At 47.7% G+C, this 19,417-nt stretch overlaps 2 protein-coding genes across 9 annotated transcripts in view; one reads left to right on the forward strand and one right to left on the reverse strand.

Moving 5' to 3' along the window:
* CEP250 (centrosomal protein 250) overlaps nucleotides 1–263 on the reverse strand; it is a 52,480-nt gene extending 52,217 nt beyond the window's left edge. For 4 of the 8 annotated variants that reach the window (XM_045444826.1, XM_045444825.1, XM_045444822.1 and 1 more), the window contains exon 1: nucleotides 129–261. The gene's annotated coding sequence lies outside the window, so the exon portion shown is untranslated. Of the gene's footprint in view, nucleotides 1–128 lie in introns of all 8 variants that reach the window. The other 4 variants (XM_045444823.1, XM_045444821.1, XM_045444824.1 and 1 more) reach the window with 3 other exon arrangements.
* A 12,367-nt stretch (nucleotides 264–12,630) lies between these two features.
* GDF5 (growth differentiation factor 5) lies at nucleotides 12,631–18,775 on the forward strand. Its single transcript, XM_045444837.1, has 2 exons — nucleotides 12,631–13,708; nucleotides 16,300–18,775. Exons 1-2 carry the CDS (start codon nucleotides 13,084–13,086, stop codon nucleotides 17,172–17,174), a joined length of 1,500 nt encoding a protein of 499 aa, XP_045300793.1. The 5' UTR covers nucleotides 12,631–13,083; the 3' UTR covers nucleotides 17,175–18,775.
* Nucleotides 18,776–19,417: the final 642 nt, after the last annotated feature.

Raw genomic sequence — 19,417 nt, forward strand, 5'->3', positions numbered from 1 at the left:
GGCCTCGGGTTCCTCCCGAAACGGGAGGCCGCTGCTCCAACGGGATTCCCCAAGGCGCCCGAGGCTGGCTGGTCTCTGGGCCTCAGACCGTTAACCCAGGCACCTCCCGCCTGCCCATGAGGCCCCACCTCACCACGCTCGGCTCCCGCGATTTCCAGCGTGATCCTCAGCGCCGGAGCGGGAGATGCAGCCCCTAGGGCCCGGCGGGGGGCGGGGGCCCGGCACCGGGCCCAGACCCCGCCCCCCAGGCTCCCGCCCTGGCAGAGCCCTCCCCCCACCCCCCACGCCCAGTAGCGTGCCCCTAAGCGGATTGCGCCACCTCGGCGCCTGCCGCCATGTTGAGTACTGGCACCCGACTTACTGGAGTGGCCCAGATGGAAAGGCGGGATTACATTAAGAGATGTAAGATTCCCTGGGCAGAAATGAGGACAGCCAGGGTTGCTAGATTCGAGCACGGGAAGTCTTGGTAACAGAAAAATCTTGCCCTCAAAAATCCCCCTTTTGGCTTCGGGGTTACACATTGCGCATGTGTGTGGGGCTTAGTTCTACGCGCGTCTGCTCACTGCTCCACCCACAAATCCGAATGCAATTAACGAGGAAAGAGGGAACCAGCCTCTGGATCTGGATAAAACCTGCAGGGTGAAGAGTTGTGGGGTTTCTCGTATTCAGACCTCGTAGTTCCAAGCCGACTCAGGCAACACAACTTAGTGTCGTTTGAACACGCAGCACTGTGTTCACTCACGTCTTTGCACAAGGTGATCTCTGCCTGAATGTCATATCCATTCGGAGAACCGCAGTTGGTCTAATTTTCTGTGTAAGCCTGACTTCCTCTAGAGGACTCTTTCTTACCTCTATGGCCCAAGTGTTATTCCCATAGCATTTTGTGCTCAAATTATCAATGCATTATCAACCAAAACGTTTTCTTAGAGTTATAAATTTAATTTACCTGCCTCTTTTCCACTCAGTGGTTCTAAATATTTAGTTGGGATTAAAAAGCAAAACAAAAACGGGCGCCTGAGTGGCTCAGTTGTTGGACGTCAGACTCTTGATTTCCGCTCAGGTCGTGATCTCAAGGTAGTAAGATGAGAGCTTTTTGCTGGGCGTGGAGCCTGCTTGAAATTCTCTCCCTCTCCCTCTGTGCGCTCTCTCTCTCTCTCTCTCTCTCTCTCTCAAAAAAAGGAAATTCTTAAAATGCAAAGTCTTAGGTTCCATCCATAGGGAGTGAGTAAACCAAGAGTGGAGCCCAGGAATCTGCATTTTGGCAAATACCTTAGGTGATTGAGAAGCATTGCATAAGACTGTGTATTTCTAGCACCCATCACAAGGCCTACAAAAATAGGTCCTCAGTAAGTACTGGGTGAATAGATGGATGGATGAATGGACAGTTGGAGTGAAACAGACAATCTGCAGCCAAAGGAACCTGAGAAGGGAACACTTTGATAAGAGCTATATTGTTTCTTTTCTCCTATAAGAACAACAACAAAAAGTTCTTAATAGTTACTTTGAGAAAAAGAGAAAGTAAATGGGGGAGAAGAGGACCCCAAAGTGAAAGGCAAATTAGGGAGAAAGGAAGAAACATCGCAGACACTGGACAGAGAAAAAGATGCAAAGAATCAGTGGTGTGGGAATCCACCCCCAGGGAAATACTCCTGCAACAAGTACTGTGCAAGAATGTTCAATACAACCATATTTGGAATAAAGAGAAAAGAAACAATTTCTTTGCCTCAGGGCCTTTGCATATACTAGGCCTTCTACTTAGACTGTTTTCCCCTAGCTCTAGGCTTAACTGATACTTTCCCCTCCTTCAGTCCTCAGCTAAATGATACTTCCTCAGGTAGGTCTTCCCTGACCATGCTATCTAAAATAATATCCTATCAGGGCTCCTGGGTGGCTCAGTTGGCTAAGCATCTGACTTCAACTCAGATCATGATCTCGCAGTTTGTGAGTTTGAGCCCCACCCACATTGGGCTCTCTGCTGTCAGCGTGGAGCCTGCTTCAACTCCTGTCTCCTCCCTCTGCCCCTCCCTGACTCGTGCTTTCTCTCTGTCTCAAAAATAAATATAAAAAAAAAATTAAAATAATATCCTATCATTTTCTATCATAGTAGCCTCTTTCATAGTTTTTTCCACTTACTAACATTTTTTGTTTACTTATTATCTTTCTCCCCCTCTAAAATTTAAGTTTCATGAGGACAGGAGACTATATCTGACTTATTCCCAGCATTTAGCACAGAGCCTGATACATTGTAGGTGCTAAATAAGCATCCATTCAATGAATGCATCAAGTCAGCGTTAGTGTTATGAAGGTTAATAGCATAGAATCCATCAGCAAACTACACAATATGTTTTAAGACCATGAGAAGTAAATATAGCTTTCAGACTACCTATGAAGGGTAAAGAGTAGATGGGCATTAACACCAAACAGATCTTCAATCTTTGTAAAGGAGATTTGTTCACTCTTTCCCTCGTTTGTTTATTCATTCACCCTGAAAACATTTACTGAACATCTATTATGTACTCATATTGGATATTAATACAATGTATTAACAGAATACATTGGAAATTGTGTTAAAACATAAAGTAGTACAACTGGGGGGCACTTGGGTAAATCAGTTGGTTAAGCATCCAACTCCAGCTCAGGTCATGATCTCGTGGTCTGTGGGTTCGAGCCCAGCGTCGGGCTCTGTGCTAACAGCTAGGAGCCTGGAGCCTGCTTCAGATTCTGTGTCTCCCTCTCTCTCTGCCCCTCCCCTGCTTGCGCTTTGTCTCTTCCTCTCTCTCAAAAATAAATAAACATTAAAAAAAAAAAATAGTAGTACAACTGGGTATTTTGTCTGGGCCAGAGCAGAATGTAGAGTTAACTGATGTGTGAACGTGAGTAACATTATCCCCTAGAGGTTCTCTAGATTTTGAAAGTACATCAGCCTTCAAGTGCTCTTCAAAGTGCCAGGAACTTTTGGGACAAACAAACTAGTAATCATACACATCACTTGAATTGCTTGAGGCCCAAGTGCCCTCTGAGAAAAGACTTAATCCAGACACAATTAGAGTCTGGCCATGTTCAAATCTGTCTGATGAACCAGAGTGGGAAGAAGTTCTCAAAGGAGGCTGGATTGGAGGGAAAGACAATAGATCGGTGGGAAGAAAACCAACATGAGTCCCCTCCAGGCTTCTTCCTCTATGCTCCAAATTCCATCTCTGGGAACATGCTTTATATCCTAACCCTCTCCCAGGGCTATCATATGGATCCTGCACCCCAGCCTTGTTCATTATTTATAGATATTTCCTCCCCTCCCACCCCCCATGCCAAGAGGCTGCCTGGAGTGACTGACTTTTTTTCTTTTTAAAATTATATATGTGAAATTTCAAAGGGAGGTGCTAAAGGGAGGTGTATTTTTTTCTAATGACCTAAAATCTATTTTAAAGTTCTTAAATCCCTTATCTATGGGGTCAAGAGAGTGGAGGATAGAAAATTTGTGTGGAGCTATTTCTGGCTGTGAGTCTCCACCCTTCTTGGAGAAGATTTAATGGCTCAAGCCAGGTGACTGGAAGAGGGGACTTCCAGAGGGTTCGAGGTACCAAATCCGTCCCCATTGCAGTTAGAGAACATAGTGACTGGATCTACCTCCTGCCTGGGAAATCTAGCAACAAGGGACAAGCCTGATAACTGCTTTGGTAGCAGGCTAAGGAGAGTGCTGCTATGTTGGGGTTGGCATGCTCTCCCAGAATTTGTCAAGAAATGTTTTCTGTAGGCCAGATGTGGGCTCAGTAAGAGAAAGCCTGCCTAGGCCTGTCCTGGGTCCTGTTCAGTAGGGCCTCCTAGAGGGATAAAGAGACCCCAGAAGTAAGAAGACAAATGACCACTGGCAATAGAGAAGCCTTTGCTAAGGGGAATTCAGGAGAGGGGCCCAGCAGGGAACCCCTAAAGAGCCTGGAAAAGTACCCCATGAAGCTTTGATGATGGACAGGAACAGCTATAAACATCTGCCAGATCCAGAAAGCATAAAGCCAATGGCATTACTAGTTCAAAGAAGACTTTTCCCATTCCATATCAACACCTTGAGTGACGGAAGCAAGGAGGGGAAAAAACTGAGGAAAAATCCTGACCATTCCCCTCTTTCTCACTACAAGCTAACAGTCTGAAGCAGAGCTAGAGGCACAAAAAGAATATAGTATCTTGAAGTAGATTGTGAGCAACTTGCTCCTGTCCATCTGAGTCTATTCATTCCTCATTAAACAAATATTGACTGAGTACCTACTATGTGCCAAATCCTGAGCTAGACCCTGGAAGAGACCCAAAGAACAATAAACACACGGACCCTGCTTCAGTTCACAGACTCACATGGGAGACAGGCAAATACATGCATATTGCACACACAAACACACTAACTCTTATAAAGAGGGAGTTACTGGCTTCATAGAGGTGGTGATACTACAACCTGATTGTGAAGGGTAAATCTGCTGGGCAGAGAAAGGCAGGGAGGGCATTCCAAGCAATGTGCACGGCAGAATGGTGTGCAAGGGCATAGCATTTTGGGGAATGTGGGGATTTTCTCTGGGCACTCCTCTTGCTGATTCTACCACTTGGTTGGATTGTATGAATTTTCTTGGACTGGATTATTAGATAATAGTACAGTCCCTTTCATCTGCTGGATATTTCCCCCCCGGCCCCACCCTGCCTCAGCTTGACAAAGTCAAGCTCTAAGTAACTGACTCATCCAAGCCTGACATTTCTTTAAGTGGGTGGCATCTTTGTACCACCATTCAGGACTTGGGCAGCAAAGGATGTTTGTTGACAGCTCCCACAGGACCAGGTCCTCTCCTTCCTCAAAAAATGAGCCCTTAGTTATATTTTAACCTGAGACTTTATCTGCTGCCTCATGTGACACAACAACTAAGCTCTAAGATTCCAGGCAGGAGGGGCACCTGAGTGGCTCAGTCAGTTGAGCATCTGACTCTTGATTTCGGCTCAGGTCAGGATCCTAGGGTTGCGGGGTTGAGCCCCACATCGGGTTCTGTGCTGAGCGTGGAGCTTGCTTGGGATTCTCTCTCTTCCTCTGGACTTCTCCCTGGCTCTCTCTCTATATAAAATAAAATAAAATAAAATAAAATAAAATAAAATAAAATAAAATAAAATAAAATAATAAAATAAGATATTCCAAACAGGAATCAGATGGAAGAACATAGTCAAAAGAGTATTAGGCTTGGAGGCAGACACACTCACCTGGGTTTGAACTGGCCTTGCTTTATGTCTTTAAGCAATCAACCTCCCATCTCTGAGCCTCAAATCCCTAAGTGCAAAATAAGGGCGATGATACCCATTAGGATTTTATATGCAAAATGAGAGATAAAATTAGATGAAGGGAGGGAGGAGTAGAAGTCTAGCAAGAATCTGAACTTTCTGAGTTCGAGAATGACAATAAGAAGAGGAAAAAAAAAAAAGAATGACAATAAGGTTTTCAGGTCCCAAATATTAACATTGATGACCTCTAGGGAGAGACACTAGGGAGCACTGTGGAGGGGACTTGCTCTTTTAATTAAAAAGCTTTGCTATTATTTGATTTTTTTTTTTACAACGAGCATGACTTTATTTTATAATTAAAATATATTCAGTATAGATATCATACTTCAATAAAAAGTTTTTAAAAATATTGTATATAAAGTCATCCAGGAGACTGATAAGAGCATTTGCTTCTGGGAAAGACTGGAAGAACTAGGCCTTTCTGTGTATTCTTTTGTACTCTTTGAATTTTTTTCATCATAAATTTCTATTATTTCACTAATATGTATAATTTTAAAAGGGTTTTTAAATTACTTATTTTTTTAAGTTTTATTTATTTTTGAGGGAGAGAGAGCACGTGCACAAGCAGGCGAGGGGCAGAGGAAGACACAGAATCCAAAGCAGGGTTCAGGCTCTGAGCTGTCAGCATAGAGCCTGACAGAGGGGCTGGAACTGTGAGATCATGACCTGAGTAGAAGTCTGGCACTCAACTGACTGAGTCACTCAGGCGCCCCAAAGTTACTTTTAAAATAAAAATATTTTTAAAAAAAATTTAAAGAATAAAAGTGAAAAATGTATGGTTACTTTACTCATGCCCCACACCTGGAACAGACAGAAACACACATACACCTGCACACAGTTTCCAGATTATAGTATCTCAGGGAATGGTATGGATTGACCTAGGCCCTCCCTATGGAAAGGTGCAGTTCCAGAGAAGATCAGGTGGGGGAGCCATTGAGAGCTCACTGCAGAAGAGCCCCCAGGAGTGGCAGCTCTTGGGAAGTCTGAACAATACAAACCGAGGGCACCTGGGTGGCTCACCCAGTTGAGCATCCAACTTCGGCTCAGGTCATGATCTCACAGTTGGTAAGTTCGGCCCTGCGTCGGGCTCTGTGCTGACAGCTCAGAGCCTGGGACCTGCTTCAGATTCTGTGTGTCCCTCTCTCTCTGCCCCTCCCCTGCTAGTGCTGTCTCCTGTCTCTCAAAAATAAATAAACGTTGAAAAAAAAAAAAAAAACCAGAATGATATTTAGCGGAAGGATTAGGTGGCTGTGTTCTTGGGGGTGGGAGGGCTCTCTGGGTGCCCTAGATGGGAACAGCGTAGGCCCCACAAATCAGAAGAAACACAGGGGGAGGGTCAGGGACTCTGGGCCCTCTTCCCAACTATCCTTAATATGCAGAGTTATGATACCAGGAAAGATCAATCCTTCCTCGTTGTGGGACGCGCTATGGATTCAGAGTCATGTGTATGGGTTGAGTCCTGCCTCTATCATTTCTAACTATGTGACCTACTGTTGGTCACTTAACTTTTCTGAAACTCAATGTCCTCATTTGTGAACAAAGATAGCATATTAATAACTGAATCCTCTTTTTCAAACTATAATTTTTGGAACGTCTTCTGTATGCTGGTCACTGAAAGAAAGGTGCTTTATATGTATGTAAATATAATTTAGTTCTTAAAAGAAGGTATTTTTATCCTAATTTTAGACATAAAGAAACAGATTCAGAGAAGTGATTATTTTTAAGTAATTGCTCTCCTCATTGTGGGGCTTGAACTCACAACCCCAAGATCAAGACTCACATGCTCTGCTGACTCAGCTAGCCAGGTGCCCCGAGAAGTGATTTTTTAAAAAAGTATAGATGATAGGGGCGCCTGGGTGGCTCAGTCGGTTAAGCGGCCGACCTCGGCTCAGGTCATGATCTCGCGGTCTGTGAGTTCGAGCCCCGCGTCGGGCTCTGTGCTGACAGCTCAGAGCCTGAAGCCTGTTTCAGATTCTGGGTCTCCCTCTCTCTGACCCTCCCCCATTCATGCTCTGTCTCTCTCTGTCTCAAAAATAAATAAACGTTAAAAAAATTAAAAAAAAACAACTATAGATGATAGGTAACATTTATGTACTACTTACTATGCATGAAACACTATTCTTTTTTTTTTTTTTTAACTTTTTAAGCTTTATATCTGAGAAAGACAGAGACAGAGCATGAATGGGGGAGGAACAAAGAGAGAGGGAGACACAGAATCCGAAGCATGCTCCAGGCTCTGAGCTGTCAGCACACAGCCTATCACGGGGCTCAAACCCACAAGCTGCGAGATCATGACGGGAGCCAAAGTCAGATGCCCAGCCAACTGAGCCACCCAGGCGCCCCAGCATGAGACACTGTTCTGAGAAGTTACAACAATTGATAACAACTCTATAACGTAGGTATATTAACATTATTCTCATTTTATATGGGAGGAAACTGAGGGATGGAGAGATTAAACTAGCCTAAGGTTCCATAGCTGGTGAATTGAGGATCCAGGAATTGAAGGTAGGTAGCCTGGCTCTTAATCATGTTACATGTCAATCTTTCCTTCATAAAACTCTCCACTGGGTTTCCCACCTCACTAAAAATAGAATCCAACTTCCTTTTCTCTGGCTTGCAAGGGCATACTCAAAGTGGTCCAGGCATGATCTGACCTCATGTCCTATCATTCTCCCCCTTATTCACTCTGCTTCAGCAGCACCAACTTCTCTTGGTTCCTAGATTTGTGGAGCACATTCCTGCCTCAGGGCCTTGGCATTCACTGTTCCTTCCGCCTGGAATGATCATCCCCCAGATCTTTGCATAGCTCATTCTCTCACTACATCCAGATCTCTACTCAAACTTCACCCCCCTCAAAGAGATATTCCTATCTAAAATAAACATTCCTTTAATCCTGCTTAATCTTTCTTCACAGCACTTAGAATTCTCTGAAATTGTGTGTTTGTTTGCTTATTTGTCTCTTCCACCAGAATGCAAGCACAGACTTGGTTGTCTTGTCCACTGCTAGATATCCAGTGCTCAGGTGTGGGACCCACCACACGATAGGCACCCAATATATAGTTGCTGAATAATTAGGTACATAAATGAATATACAAGGTGACACAATTTTAAATTTTTAAAAAATGTTTATTTATTTTTGAGAGAGGGAGAGACAAAGCACGAACAGGAAAGAGGCAGAGAGAGAGGGAGACGTAGAATCCGAAGCAGGCTCCAGGCTCCAAGCTGTCAGCACAGAGCCTGATGCAGGGCTTGAACTCATGAACTGTGAGATCATGACCTGAGCTGAAGTCAGATGCTTAACTGACTAGCCACCCAGGTTCCCCCAAGGTCACACAATTGGTTAGAGGCAAAGGCAGGACAACAAACTGAGTTGTCTGGTCCTGGAGGCTATGCTGTTAGCCATTGTGCTGTGCTAGACTGGCTCTGAGAGATGCTGGGAGGCTCAGATAGCATAATGAATGTGAAACCACTTTGAAAATTGCTAAGTGCCTGAAAAAAAAAAGCTAAGGATTATTATTATTATTATTACTCAGTTCACTGCTTACTCATCTGTGAAATGGGGATAATAATACTCTGGCCTGCCAACTTTAAGAGGATGTTTTGTGGAGTGCCAATGAGATAATGTATGGGGAAACATATAAAAGTTAAAGGCTCTACATGGTAGAAGGGACTGTACAGATTATTTCCATGCCAGTGGCTTCCCAAGGCTCCCATCCTCTACCTCGAGTTTGACATTAATATTGCTGACAGGAGTGGGGGATGTAGGGGGACATGAGGGACCAAGGGACTCTGCGTCCCAATAATTAAACATGTTGGGACTGAAGCACTGCCAGCGGCAGCATCTGGTTGTAATTACCAGAGGGGACTGAAGTGATTAGTCACCTTTATAGTGAGAGCCAGGTCGGTCCCCTGGGTTTCTCCCTGGAGAGAGCCTTCTCAGCAAGCTCAGAGTCCCCTTTTCCTGCTGCCACCCCATTTCTGGAGTTCCCTGATCCTCAAACAATAGACCCTGCTCTGAGACTCCCCCATGTCCCCAAAGTCCCAGTGCATTGGATGAGACCTTGACTGAAAGCCAAGAATACCAGAATTGCCCCCAACACTTTTTATTTCTTGTGTTTCTAGAGGCCAGGTTAGGATTCTTGGGTACAAAATGTATCAAAGCAGGAATTAGGCTTAAAAAGTAATTTAACCTTCTTGAACTTCAATTTCTTCATCTGCAAAATGTAGCTACCAGGAGCACCTTCATCACAGGATTATTGTGAAGATAAACAAGGTAAAAATACTTTGTGGACTACAAAGGCTAGAGTCTAGGGGTGCCTGGGTGGCTCAGTTGTTTAAGCGACCAACTCTTGATCTCAGGTCAGGTCTTGATCTCAGGGTCATGAGTTCAAGCCCCGTGTTGGGCTCCGCACTGGGCATGAAGTCTACTTTAAAAAAAAAAAAAAAAAAAAAAAAAAAGCCTAGAGTCTAGTTTACTTGAGTACCTGCTCAATTAATAGTAGCTATTATTATTTGTCAGGTGCTAAGCTAATCACTTTTTATGATTAATTTAATCGTATCCCCACAAAAACCCTATGAGGTAAGTACTGTAATGATCCTCATTTAGAGTTTCAGAGAGGTTTGGAAGCTTCCAAAAATCGCACAGCGCACTAAGCCATTTTGCAGAACCAGAATTCTAAACCAGGTGTGTTTGCCTCCAGGGCCCTTACTCTTTATCAAACTGTGTACAGGGACATCTTAGTGGTTTGATTCATTCATCCGTTCATTTATTCACTCAATCAAGTTTACAAAGTGCCTAATAAGTAGCAAGATAGAATCCCTCCCTCTAAGGAACTCAGAGTCCAGAAGAGAAGGTGTGATATGTCCACAAGTAACCACACCTGGAAGTAGAAAATTATGGCTTTTGTATATAAGGGCCAGTGGAAATTTATCCATCTATATAACACACACTGAGAATCTGCTATGTACTGAACACTATGCCCAGCACTGGGAATAAGTGGAAGATAAATATGGCACAATCTAATCATAATCTAATGGGGTAGACAGAAATTTAAATACGTGATTACAGTTGTAAGGAATTAAGTTGTGATTTTAAAAGTAGGAAAAAAGTAAATGGGCACCTGGGTAGCTCAGTCAGTTAAGTGTCTGACTCTTGATTTTGGCTCAAGTCATGATCTCACAGTTTTATGAGTTCAAGCCCCGTGTTGGGCTCTGTGCTGGCCATGGGAGCCTGCTTGGGATTCTCCCTCTCTCTCTGCCCTTCACCTCACTGATGCTCTCTCTATCTCTCTCAAAATAAATAAATAAACTTTAAGAAATGTGCAAAAAGTACATAAATAGAGTAGAAGAAATGAGTTGTGCTCGAGACAGGGGACAGAGGCAGAACTGGGTAACCTCTGAGCCACCAAAGCAGAAAGGAGCACAGAAAATGTGTGATGACAATTCAGGAGCATGTATTTTCTGGTGGATGAGGGAAGGCTTCATGGAGGAGAGGGCACATGAGCTGGCACTTTTCAACAGGTAAGTTTTAGAGGGGAAGAGTTGGAACAGAGATGTCCTGGAGACCTAGAAGCCAGTTATCAGGTAATTATAGTAGGACAGGCGGCGAGGAGAACAGAGATAGTGAGGTAATTGGGGGATGGAGAGGAGGGAGGAGTGTTAAGGATAACTGCTTAAATGGGGACAAGTCAAAGGGGGAGCGAAGTGTTGTGAATCTGGGTAATTAGAGGGATAGTAATGAATCCAGCTCTTTCTGAAAGCTCCCCCAAAAGGGTGATGGTGCCTTGGCCTTCTGAGATGGGGAGGTAGAGCTCTGCTGGGTGTTCTGACCCAGGACCACCTCATGAAGCTTGAAATGGCCAAGTCATGCTGCTGTGCTCTGAAGATCATAGAGGACCTGGGAGCATCACCATGAAAAGGCTGGTTGGGCACCTGCACACCCCAGCCCAGTTTCATCTTTCCTTCATCAAACACTCCATGTGCTTCTACTCTGTGCCAGGTGGTGCTGGGAAACCAATCTGGATGACCTTACGGTGCAAACAGATCTCCATTAGGCAGGCTCAAAAAATCTCATATTAAGAAGGAGGATTTCCTGGGGCCTCTGGATGGGTCAGTCTGTTAAGCATCTGACTCTTGATTTCAGCTCAGGTAGTGGTCTCACGGTTTGTGAGATTGAGCCAGGAGTCAAGTTCCACACCGGCAGCACGGAGCCTGCTTGGGATTCTCTCTCTCTCTCTCTCTCTCTGTCTCTCTCTCTCTCTCTCTGTCTCTCTCAAAATGATTTAAAAAAAAAAAGAAGCTTTCCTGATTACTACTTCTACACTGCTTCTTACAGTGTGACAAAGTGTTACAGAGAAACATACAGGAAGGGGGGTAGTTGTCTCTGTCTGGGGATCAGGGAAGGCTTCCCCAAGGAGGTGAATTTTCAGCTGAAGCTTTCAGATTGAGGAGGACCTCCTTCAGTTGTGGGAGTTGATATTTCGGGTGAAGGGAATAGCTCTCTCCCATGAGTCCGGCTGGAATTCAGACTTCTCCCAGAGCTACCAAAAAAACATCATGCGGGAAATAATTTTTCCAGTCTCCTGCAGGGGTCGCTGCTGCCCCAGGCTGAGGCTGCCACCTCTCGACTGCCCCAGTTCTTTCCAACAGAACTCAGAGTCTGTCTTTGCTGGGGTAGTAGTGAGGTACACTCTGGACCTGCTTCCATCGAAGGAGTGGGCTCAGGGGTAGCAGTCCCCCCTGAAGCCTGAAGAAATCATCTGAGCTCTGTCAATGGCACTTGGGGGGAGGGGTGTAGTAGGTACAGATATTTTTCTGTCTCTGGGTCACCACAAGTTTATTAAAATAAAAGCAACTGTGGGTAAATGCTGCCATCTGTGCTGCCCCCCCCCCAACAAATCAGGCCCCAGACTAGACGCAGGGGTTGAAGCTGCTTTAAAACACCCCAAGGACTTAACTGAAAACCCACACTCCCCATGCTTCTGGGGCTTAAGATCTTGAGCTCATTCCTCAGTATCTCTCCTCAGGAAGGTGGGGTGGGCTGCCCCGTGAGGTGGAGGTGAAGACCCCTGAGTCTGCTCCACAGACTGAGAGGCCCCCTAAGCCTAGAGCCCTGCTGCGGGGCTCTGTGCCAAGAGCCCCCGTGAGCCATGGCCTCGAAAGGGCAGCGGTGATTTTTTTCACATAAATATATCGCACTTAAATGAGTTTAGACAGCATGACATCAGAGAGTAATTAAATTGGTTTGGGTTGGAATTCCGTTTCCAATTCCTGAGTTCAGGTTTGTAAAAGATTTTTCTGAGCACCTGCAGGCGTGTGTGTGTGTGTGTGTGTGTGTGTGTGAAGTATTTTCACTGGAAAGGATTCAAAACTTAAAAAAAAAAAAAAAAAAAAAAAAACTGGAGCACACAGGCAGCATTACGCCATTCTTCCTTCTTGGAAAAATCCCTCAGCCTTATACAAGCCTCCTTCAAGCCCTCAGTCAGTTGTGCAGGAGAAAGGGGGCGGTCGGCTTTCTCCTTTCAAGAACGAGTTATTTTCAGCTGCTGACTGGAGACGGTGCACGTCTGGATACGAGAGCATTTCCACTATGGGATTGGATACAAACACACACCCGGCAGACTTAAAGAGTCTCAGACTGAGGAGAAAGCCTTTCCTTCTGCTGCTACTGCTGCTGCCGCTGCTTTTGAGGGTCCACTCCTTTCATGGTTTTTCCTGCCAAACCAGAGGCACCTTCGCTCCTGCCGCCGTTCTCTTTGGTGTCATTCAGCGGCTGGCCAGAGGATGAGACTCCCCAAACTCCTCACTTTCTTGCTTTGGCACCTGGCTTGGCTGGACCTGGAATTCATCTGCACTGTGTTGGGTGCCCCTGACTTGGGCCAGAGACCCCAGGGGGCCAGGCCAGGATTGGCCAAAGCAGAAGCCAAGGAGAGGCCCCCTCTGGCCCGGAGCATCTTTAGGCCAGGGGGTCACAGCTATGGTGGGGGGGCCACCAATGCCAGGGCAAAGGGGGGCACCGGGCAGACAGCAGGCCTGACACAGCCCAAGAAGGATGAACCCAAAAAGCTGCCCCCCAGATCGGGTGGCCCTGAACCCAAGCCAGGACACCCTTCCCAGACAAGGCAGGCTGCAACGCGGACTGTGACCCCAAAAGGACAGCTTCCTGGGGGTAAGTCACCCCCAAAGGCAGGATCTGTCCCCAGCCCCTTCCTGCTGAAGAAGGCCAGGGAGACTGGGCCCCCTCAAGAGCCCAAGGAGCCGTTCCGCCCGCCCCCCATCACACCCCACGAGTACATGCTCTCGCTGTACAGGACGCTGTCCGATGCTGACAGAAAGGGAGGCAACAGCAGCGTGAAGTTGGAGGCTGGCCTGGCCAACACCATCACCAGCTTTATTGACAAAGGGCAAGGTGAGGGGGTGGGGGGGCAGGGGCACGGCTGAGAGGGAGGGGCATCTGCATGCGTGGAGGGGCCTTTCAGAGCCCTGACACTGCACCGGTGGGAGATAGCACATGCATCGGCCTGGGGTAGTATCTGGGACTGACCCCCCACGTACCGCGTCTGAGGCTGCTGGCAAGTCAGAGCCAATCCCTGCAAGGTGCAGAGGGGGTTACTGAAACCCAGAGAGGGGACAAGAACTGCCAGTTGGTGGCAGAGTCGGGGACCATACTCTAAGACTCTTACCAGGCCATGCTCTGTTCCTATGTGGGCTAGCCAGACTTTCCAGGTTCCAGAGGTTTGTAGGTTTTTTCAGATGGCAGAGAGAGAGATTAATCTCTAGAAACCCGTGGTTCAGCAAATCTGCCTTCAAGCTAGGGGGCAGAGGAGGCAGGATAGGTGAAGACAGCAAATGAGGCATCTGGGAGTCATGGAACGACATTTAAATGTATGATGTGGGGGGTGCAACAGACTTAGGGTCTTAACTCACAATGTGACCTTGAGGGAGTCCCTTTTCTCTTTGGTGTCTCAGTTTCCCCATCTGCACAACTATATGGGTATTGGACTGGGTGATTTCTTCCTTTCTTTTTTTTTTTTTTTTAAAGTTTATTTATAGGGGGTGGGGGGCAGAGAGAAAAGGTGAGAGAGAGAATCCCAAGCAGGCTCTGCACTGCTAGTGCAGAGCTTGATGCGGGGCTCGAACTCACAAACCGTGAGATCATGACCTTCTGAGCTGAAACCGAGAGTTTGATGCTTAACCGTCTGAGCCACTCAGGCACCCCAAGACTGGGTGATTTCTGAGAGCCATTCAAATATGGACACTTTGTGTCCTGTCCTAAACACATCATTTTTATCATCAGCCCAGGAGGGTATCTGTTCCCTTCACTTCTCCTTATGCTCGGTTAGCATTACTGTTTTGGCGTTTCCCTCTCCACTTGCTGTGTGATCTCAGCAAGTCCCTTCCCCTCTCAGGGCCTCAGTTTCTCCGTAAGTGTGAAAAGAGAGATGGATTACTTATTGCCATGGTTGCTTGCAGTTCATATGCTCTGGTTCTGTGAGTCTTAAGACTTTGCTGGCAGGGTGGGGGAGGGGTCAGATATTGGGAGAGGCTCCTCATTAGAGCCAGCCGGCCAGGCCGGTGGGGGAATGACAGGGTGGGAGGAAGCAGGAGGCAGCAGGTCTGGCTGGGGTGGGGGAGGTGGCCTGGCCGCCTGCCCAGCCAGGGAAAGCTGTGACCCCTTGGGGGCTCATAAAATAAGTCCTTGTGCCCCCCAGCTCTAAGGGAACTTGCAGAGGGGGAGATGGGGAGTTTAAAGGCCTAATTAGTCACCTTCTAGAGCAATGTATGAATGCTTCCCAATGGCAAATTGGTATTTAGGAAAGAGAGTATGCTGATTCAGACACACGGCAGAGTTTCTCGTACACACACAGCCGTATGTTTATACATATACGCTGAATCACATACATATGTATGCATGTGAACACACACCTTCTTACATGTACACACGGAACCTTCTTACAGATACACATATATACGCAAGCACAATCACACGTGCACGTCACTCACGTATACTTTACCTTTCATATTCACATATAAACCCAATCATACACACACACACACACACACACACACACACACACACGCACAAACTGTCACTTACACACATGCTCATATACCCAGCATGGTAAGACATGTACACACCAAAATCATTAGACTAGGAAGCAAGGGAAATTGGATTGTAACTTTATCATTAACTACCTGCAAATTTACACAAGTCACTTTTCCCTCTCTGTGCCTCATCTGTAAAATGAGAACACCAAGATCTTCTTTAAGGTATAGTGGAAGCAGTTCAGGATTCAGTATAAAAAGTTCTAGACTAGGGGCACCCGGGTGGCTCAGTCGGTTAAGCGTCCGACTTCAGCTCAGGTCATGATCTCACAGTTCATGAGTTCAAGCCCTGCATCAGGCTCTGTGCTGACAGCTCGGAGCCTGGAGCCTGGGGCCTGCTTTAGATTCTGTGTTTCCCTCTTTCTCTGCCCTCCCCTGCTCATGCTCTGTCTCTCTGTCTCTCAAAAATAAAAATAAGCATTAAAAAAAAAAAGTTCTAGAGTTCCAGCTCTGCTTTTTCCTAGCTGGGCGATCTTGGGCAAATCACCTAATTTCTCTGAGCCTCAGGTTCCTCCTCTGGAAAATAGGGCTAATTATAATACCCACCCCACCTATCTCTCCAATGAGATATCATATAAAATAATAGATGGGAGAGGGACAGCTAGAGGCATCTCTGATACGCATTGTCTTTGACACAAACACCCAGAATCTTTCAAATCACCACAGCCACAGTTACAGATGAACAACCCTTGTTTATTTTGGTAGGCTGTTTCAGAAGCTCCCTTATTTTGAAAAAGCCTCTCGTGGTTTGGGTCTTGGCCTCCGTCAGAGTCGGGGAGAGGTCAAAGAAAGCTATCTCCAGAGGGGAGAGAGCTGTGGCCCTTCCCTGAGGCCTCGAGGTGACTGGCTCCCTTGGTGAGGTTGCAGGGAATGACTTCTGGGTGTTCTCTCTAGATGACCGAGGTCCTGTGGTCAGAAAGCAGAGGTACGTGTTTGACATTAGTGCCCTGGAGAAGGATGGGCTGCTAGGGGCCGAGCTGCGGATCTTGCGGAAGAAGCCCTCAGACGCGGCCAAGCCAGTGGCCCCCGGCATCAGGCGGGCTGCCCAGCTGAAGCTGTCCAGCTGCCCCAGCGGACGGCAGCCGGCAGCCTTGCTGGATGTGCGCTCCGTGCCAGGCCTGGACGGATCTGGCTGGGAGGTGTTCGACATCTGGAAGCTCTTCCGAAACTTTAAGAACTCAGCCCAGCTGTGCCTGGAGCTGGAGGCCTGGGAACGGGGCCGGGCCATGGACCTCCGTGGCCTGGGCTTCGACCGGGCTGCCAGGCAGGTCCACGAGAAGGCCCTGTTCCTGGTATTTGGCCGCACCAAGAAACGGGACCTGTTCTTTAATGAGATTAAGGCCCGCTCTGGCCAGGATGATAAGACTGTGTATGAGTACCTGTTCAGCCAGCGGCGAAAAAGGCGGGCCCCACTGGCCACGGGCCAGGGCAAACGGCCCAGCAAGAACCCCAAGGCCCGCTGCAGTCGGAAGGCACTGCATGTCAACTTCAAGGACATGGGCTGGGATGACTGGATCATCGCGCCCCTTGAGTATGAGGCCTTCCACTGTGAAGGGCTATGTGAGTTCCCCTTGCGCTCCCATCTGGAGCCCACGAACCATGCAGTCATCCAGACCCTGATGAACTCCATGGACCCTGAGTCCACGCCACCGACCTGCTGTGTGCCCACACGACTGAGTCCCATCAGCATCCTCTTCATTGACTCTGCCAACAACGTGGTCTATAAGCAGTATGAGGACATGGTTGTGGAGTCTTGTGGCTGCAGGTAGCAGCACTAGCCTTCTGTCTTCCTGGCTGGCACATCCAGGATGCTGGTCACAAGAGCCCCTCCCTGCACTCCCAGAATCAGAAAAGTCGGGAAAATACAGCCAGGATGTCTACACAGCATGCACGAAAGGGGATTCCAACAGCCTTGCTCTTACTGTCTGAGTGGGACTGGGTTAGAGATTCCTTTCTAGCCACAAGTCCCGTTGTCTGAGGATTTCTGCCCTTTCTGCTGCTCTGACTGCCGGGACAGACCCAGGGAGACAGACTGAATGGGACTGAGACCCAGGAGATCTTGTTTTCCCCTGAGACCCAGCCCACAACTTCTCCTTACTTGGGCCTTGTTGGCTTCTGGACTCTCCAGGGAGGGCTCCTCTCGGGAAAGCCACACCTGCCATCCCCACCTTGAATCACCATTGTGCCTGGTGACTTTCTGCCCCTGGGGCAGATGAGATGCTGATTGGGCAGGGGTGGGCAAGACGGGAGAGGGCTCGGGCAGGGGTGAGGAGTGTGAGGCTGTTAGACTGTTAGATTAAAATGTACATTGATGAGATAAAAAGCAAAACTGTTACTAAAATGGTGGCAAATTTCTTGTTTACTCCAGGGGACCCAGTGACCTCCTCAAAGCATGACTGACCCACGGAGGGGAGGTGGGTTGCCTGAAGCAAATCAGGACAGACAGTACAAGCTGAGTAGGGCCAATGCTACCTCTAACCCCACTCCCGTTCCTTCCAAAGGCCTTTTGGTCTGGATCTCCATCTGCTTCTCCGGGGTCTGGCAACAGACTTAGGTTTTCTTTTTGACATTCCTCAATCAAGCTTATTGTCTCCTAAATGGAACCCTACATGGGAGGGAAATTGGGGGTTTCATTTCCTCTAAAATCATCCCCACCTCATTCACTACCTGCCCCCCTCCCCATATACTCACAGAATCCACTGACCACCATTTAGAGGGCCCTCTACCTTTCCGTGGGGGAACCTGGGCTGCCAGAGATCTCCTCCCCTGTTGAGGCATCTTCTTTTTGCCACTGACCACTGTTTCTTGAATGATCTTCTGTAGCTCCACTACCCTTCAGCTTAGCACCTTTATCACTCCTCCCCGCTCATCCATCACTTACTACCCATCACCCCAGCTCCAGAAACAGAGCTGGAGTCCTTCCCCTTTACATTTTATATTATACAAGTACGTAATTATACATTTGATAAGCAACCTCCCCACTAACCTTAGGCAGACCAACGCCAGACACATCCTGACGTTTCCTGCTTGGGGCTTGGCCCAGAGTAAATGCCCACTTCTCTATATCCACTAGAATTCTTAGTTGGGGGCATGAGGCATGAATGCTTGGGAGGGGAACACAGCCCTCTGGTAGGGGAATTTGGGCACCTAAGTCCTCTTTCTAAGGGCTTAGGACCAGGCTCTGCCTGGCCAAAGAGAGGGAAGACTAAGAGAAGGGAGTCTAGGCCTCCCCTTCCCACCCAGGGGGCCCCAACATTTTCCCCATCTCTCTCCAGCTGGGTCTTTGATTCCCAGGGCTCCTAGCCAAAGCTGTTTCAACAGTAAGGATTCCTGCCCAGCTATGGGTAGATCTTGTGTCCCTTCCCTCTAGGCCCAAAACCTGTGTTGTCAGGACCTGAAACAAGAGCCCGGTGCAGGGGGCAGCCTACCTTTGAGCTGCCTCCCTGGCTTGGAGGCCATTACCTGTCCCTGAGGGGCCAGTCTGAACCTGGAACCTAGCCCTCCCTGGCCAGGCTTCGTTGTGTTTGGCTGGTGGCAGGCCTTCGAGCTCTGGCAGTAAACAAAGGAGCTGCCACAGCAGACAGAGTTCTGGTGTGAAAGAGGAGAGTGAGCCTGGAGGCAGTGCCGGGGAGGCCAACCCGTAGGTTGTGGACACAGGGAGAGCAGTGTAGAAGCAGGGTGGCTGGAAACCCAAGGGCAGAGAGGCAGAGGACGGAGGGGTCACAGGTGGGGCTGGCTCCTACACGCACTGATTTTCTGGGCCGTGTGTCCCTACTTTCTTGGAAAGTCTGACAGACTGGAGTGGCACCCTGCCTGAGCCCTGTCAGAGAGCTTCCTGTCATCTCAGCCTCTGTGTTCTTCCTGCTGAAGGCCCGGGCACTGAATCGACTGTTGTGGTCTGGCTTGGTACCTAGGAGCTTCCTTTCCCACCTCAACCTGCTCTAGAACTTGCTTTCACAAAAGAGCCACTCAGACTGTGTACCCTCCCCCTTTCCTCCCCAGACTATGGGGA

Source organism: Leopardus geoffroyi, chromosome A3 (genome assembly GCF_018350155.1).
Source record: "Leopardus geoffroyi isolate Oge1 chromosome A3, O.geoffroyi_Oge1_pat1.0, whole genome shotgun sequence".
Classification (NCBI taxonomy): Eukaryota; Metazoa; Chordata; class Mammalia; order Carnivora; family Felidae; genus Leopardus; species Leopardus geoffroyi.

Bases quoted from the DNA above. Each gene is read 5' to 3' on its own strand.
- GDF5 (XM_045444837.1), top strand. From the start codon at position 13,084: ATGAGACTCCCCAAACTCCTCACTTTCTTGCTTTGGCACCTGGCTTGG. The intron at 13,709-16,299 runs GTGAGGGGGTGG...TGTTCTCTCTAG, and splicing joins CTTTATTGACAAAGGGCAAG to ATGACCGAGGTCCTGTGGTC.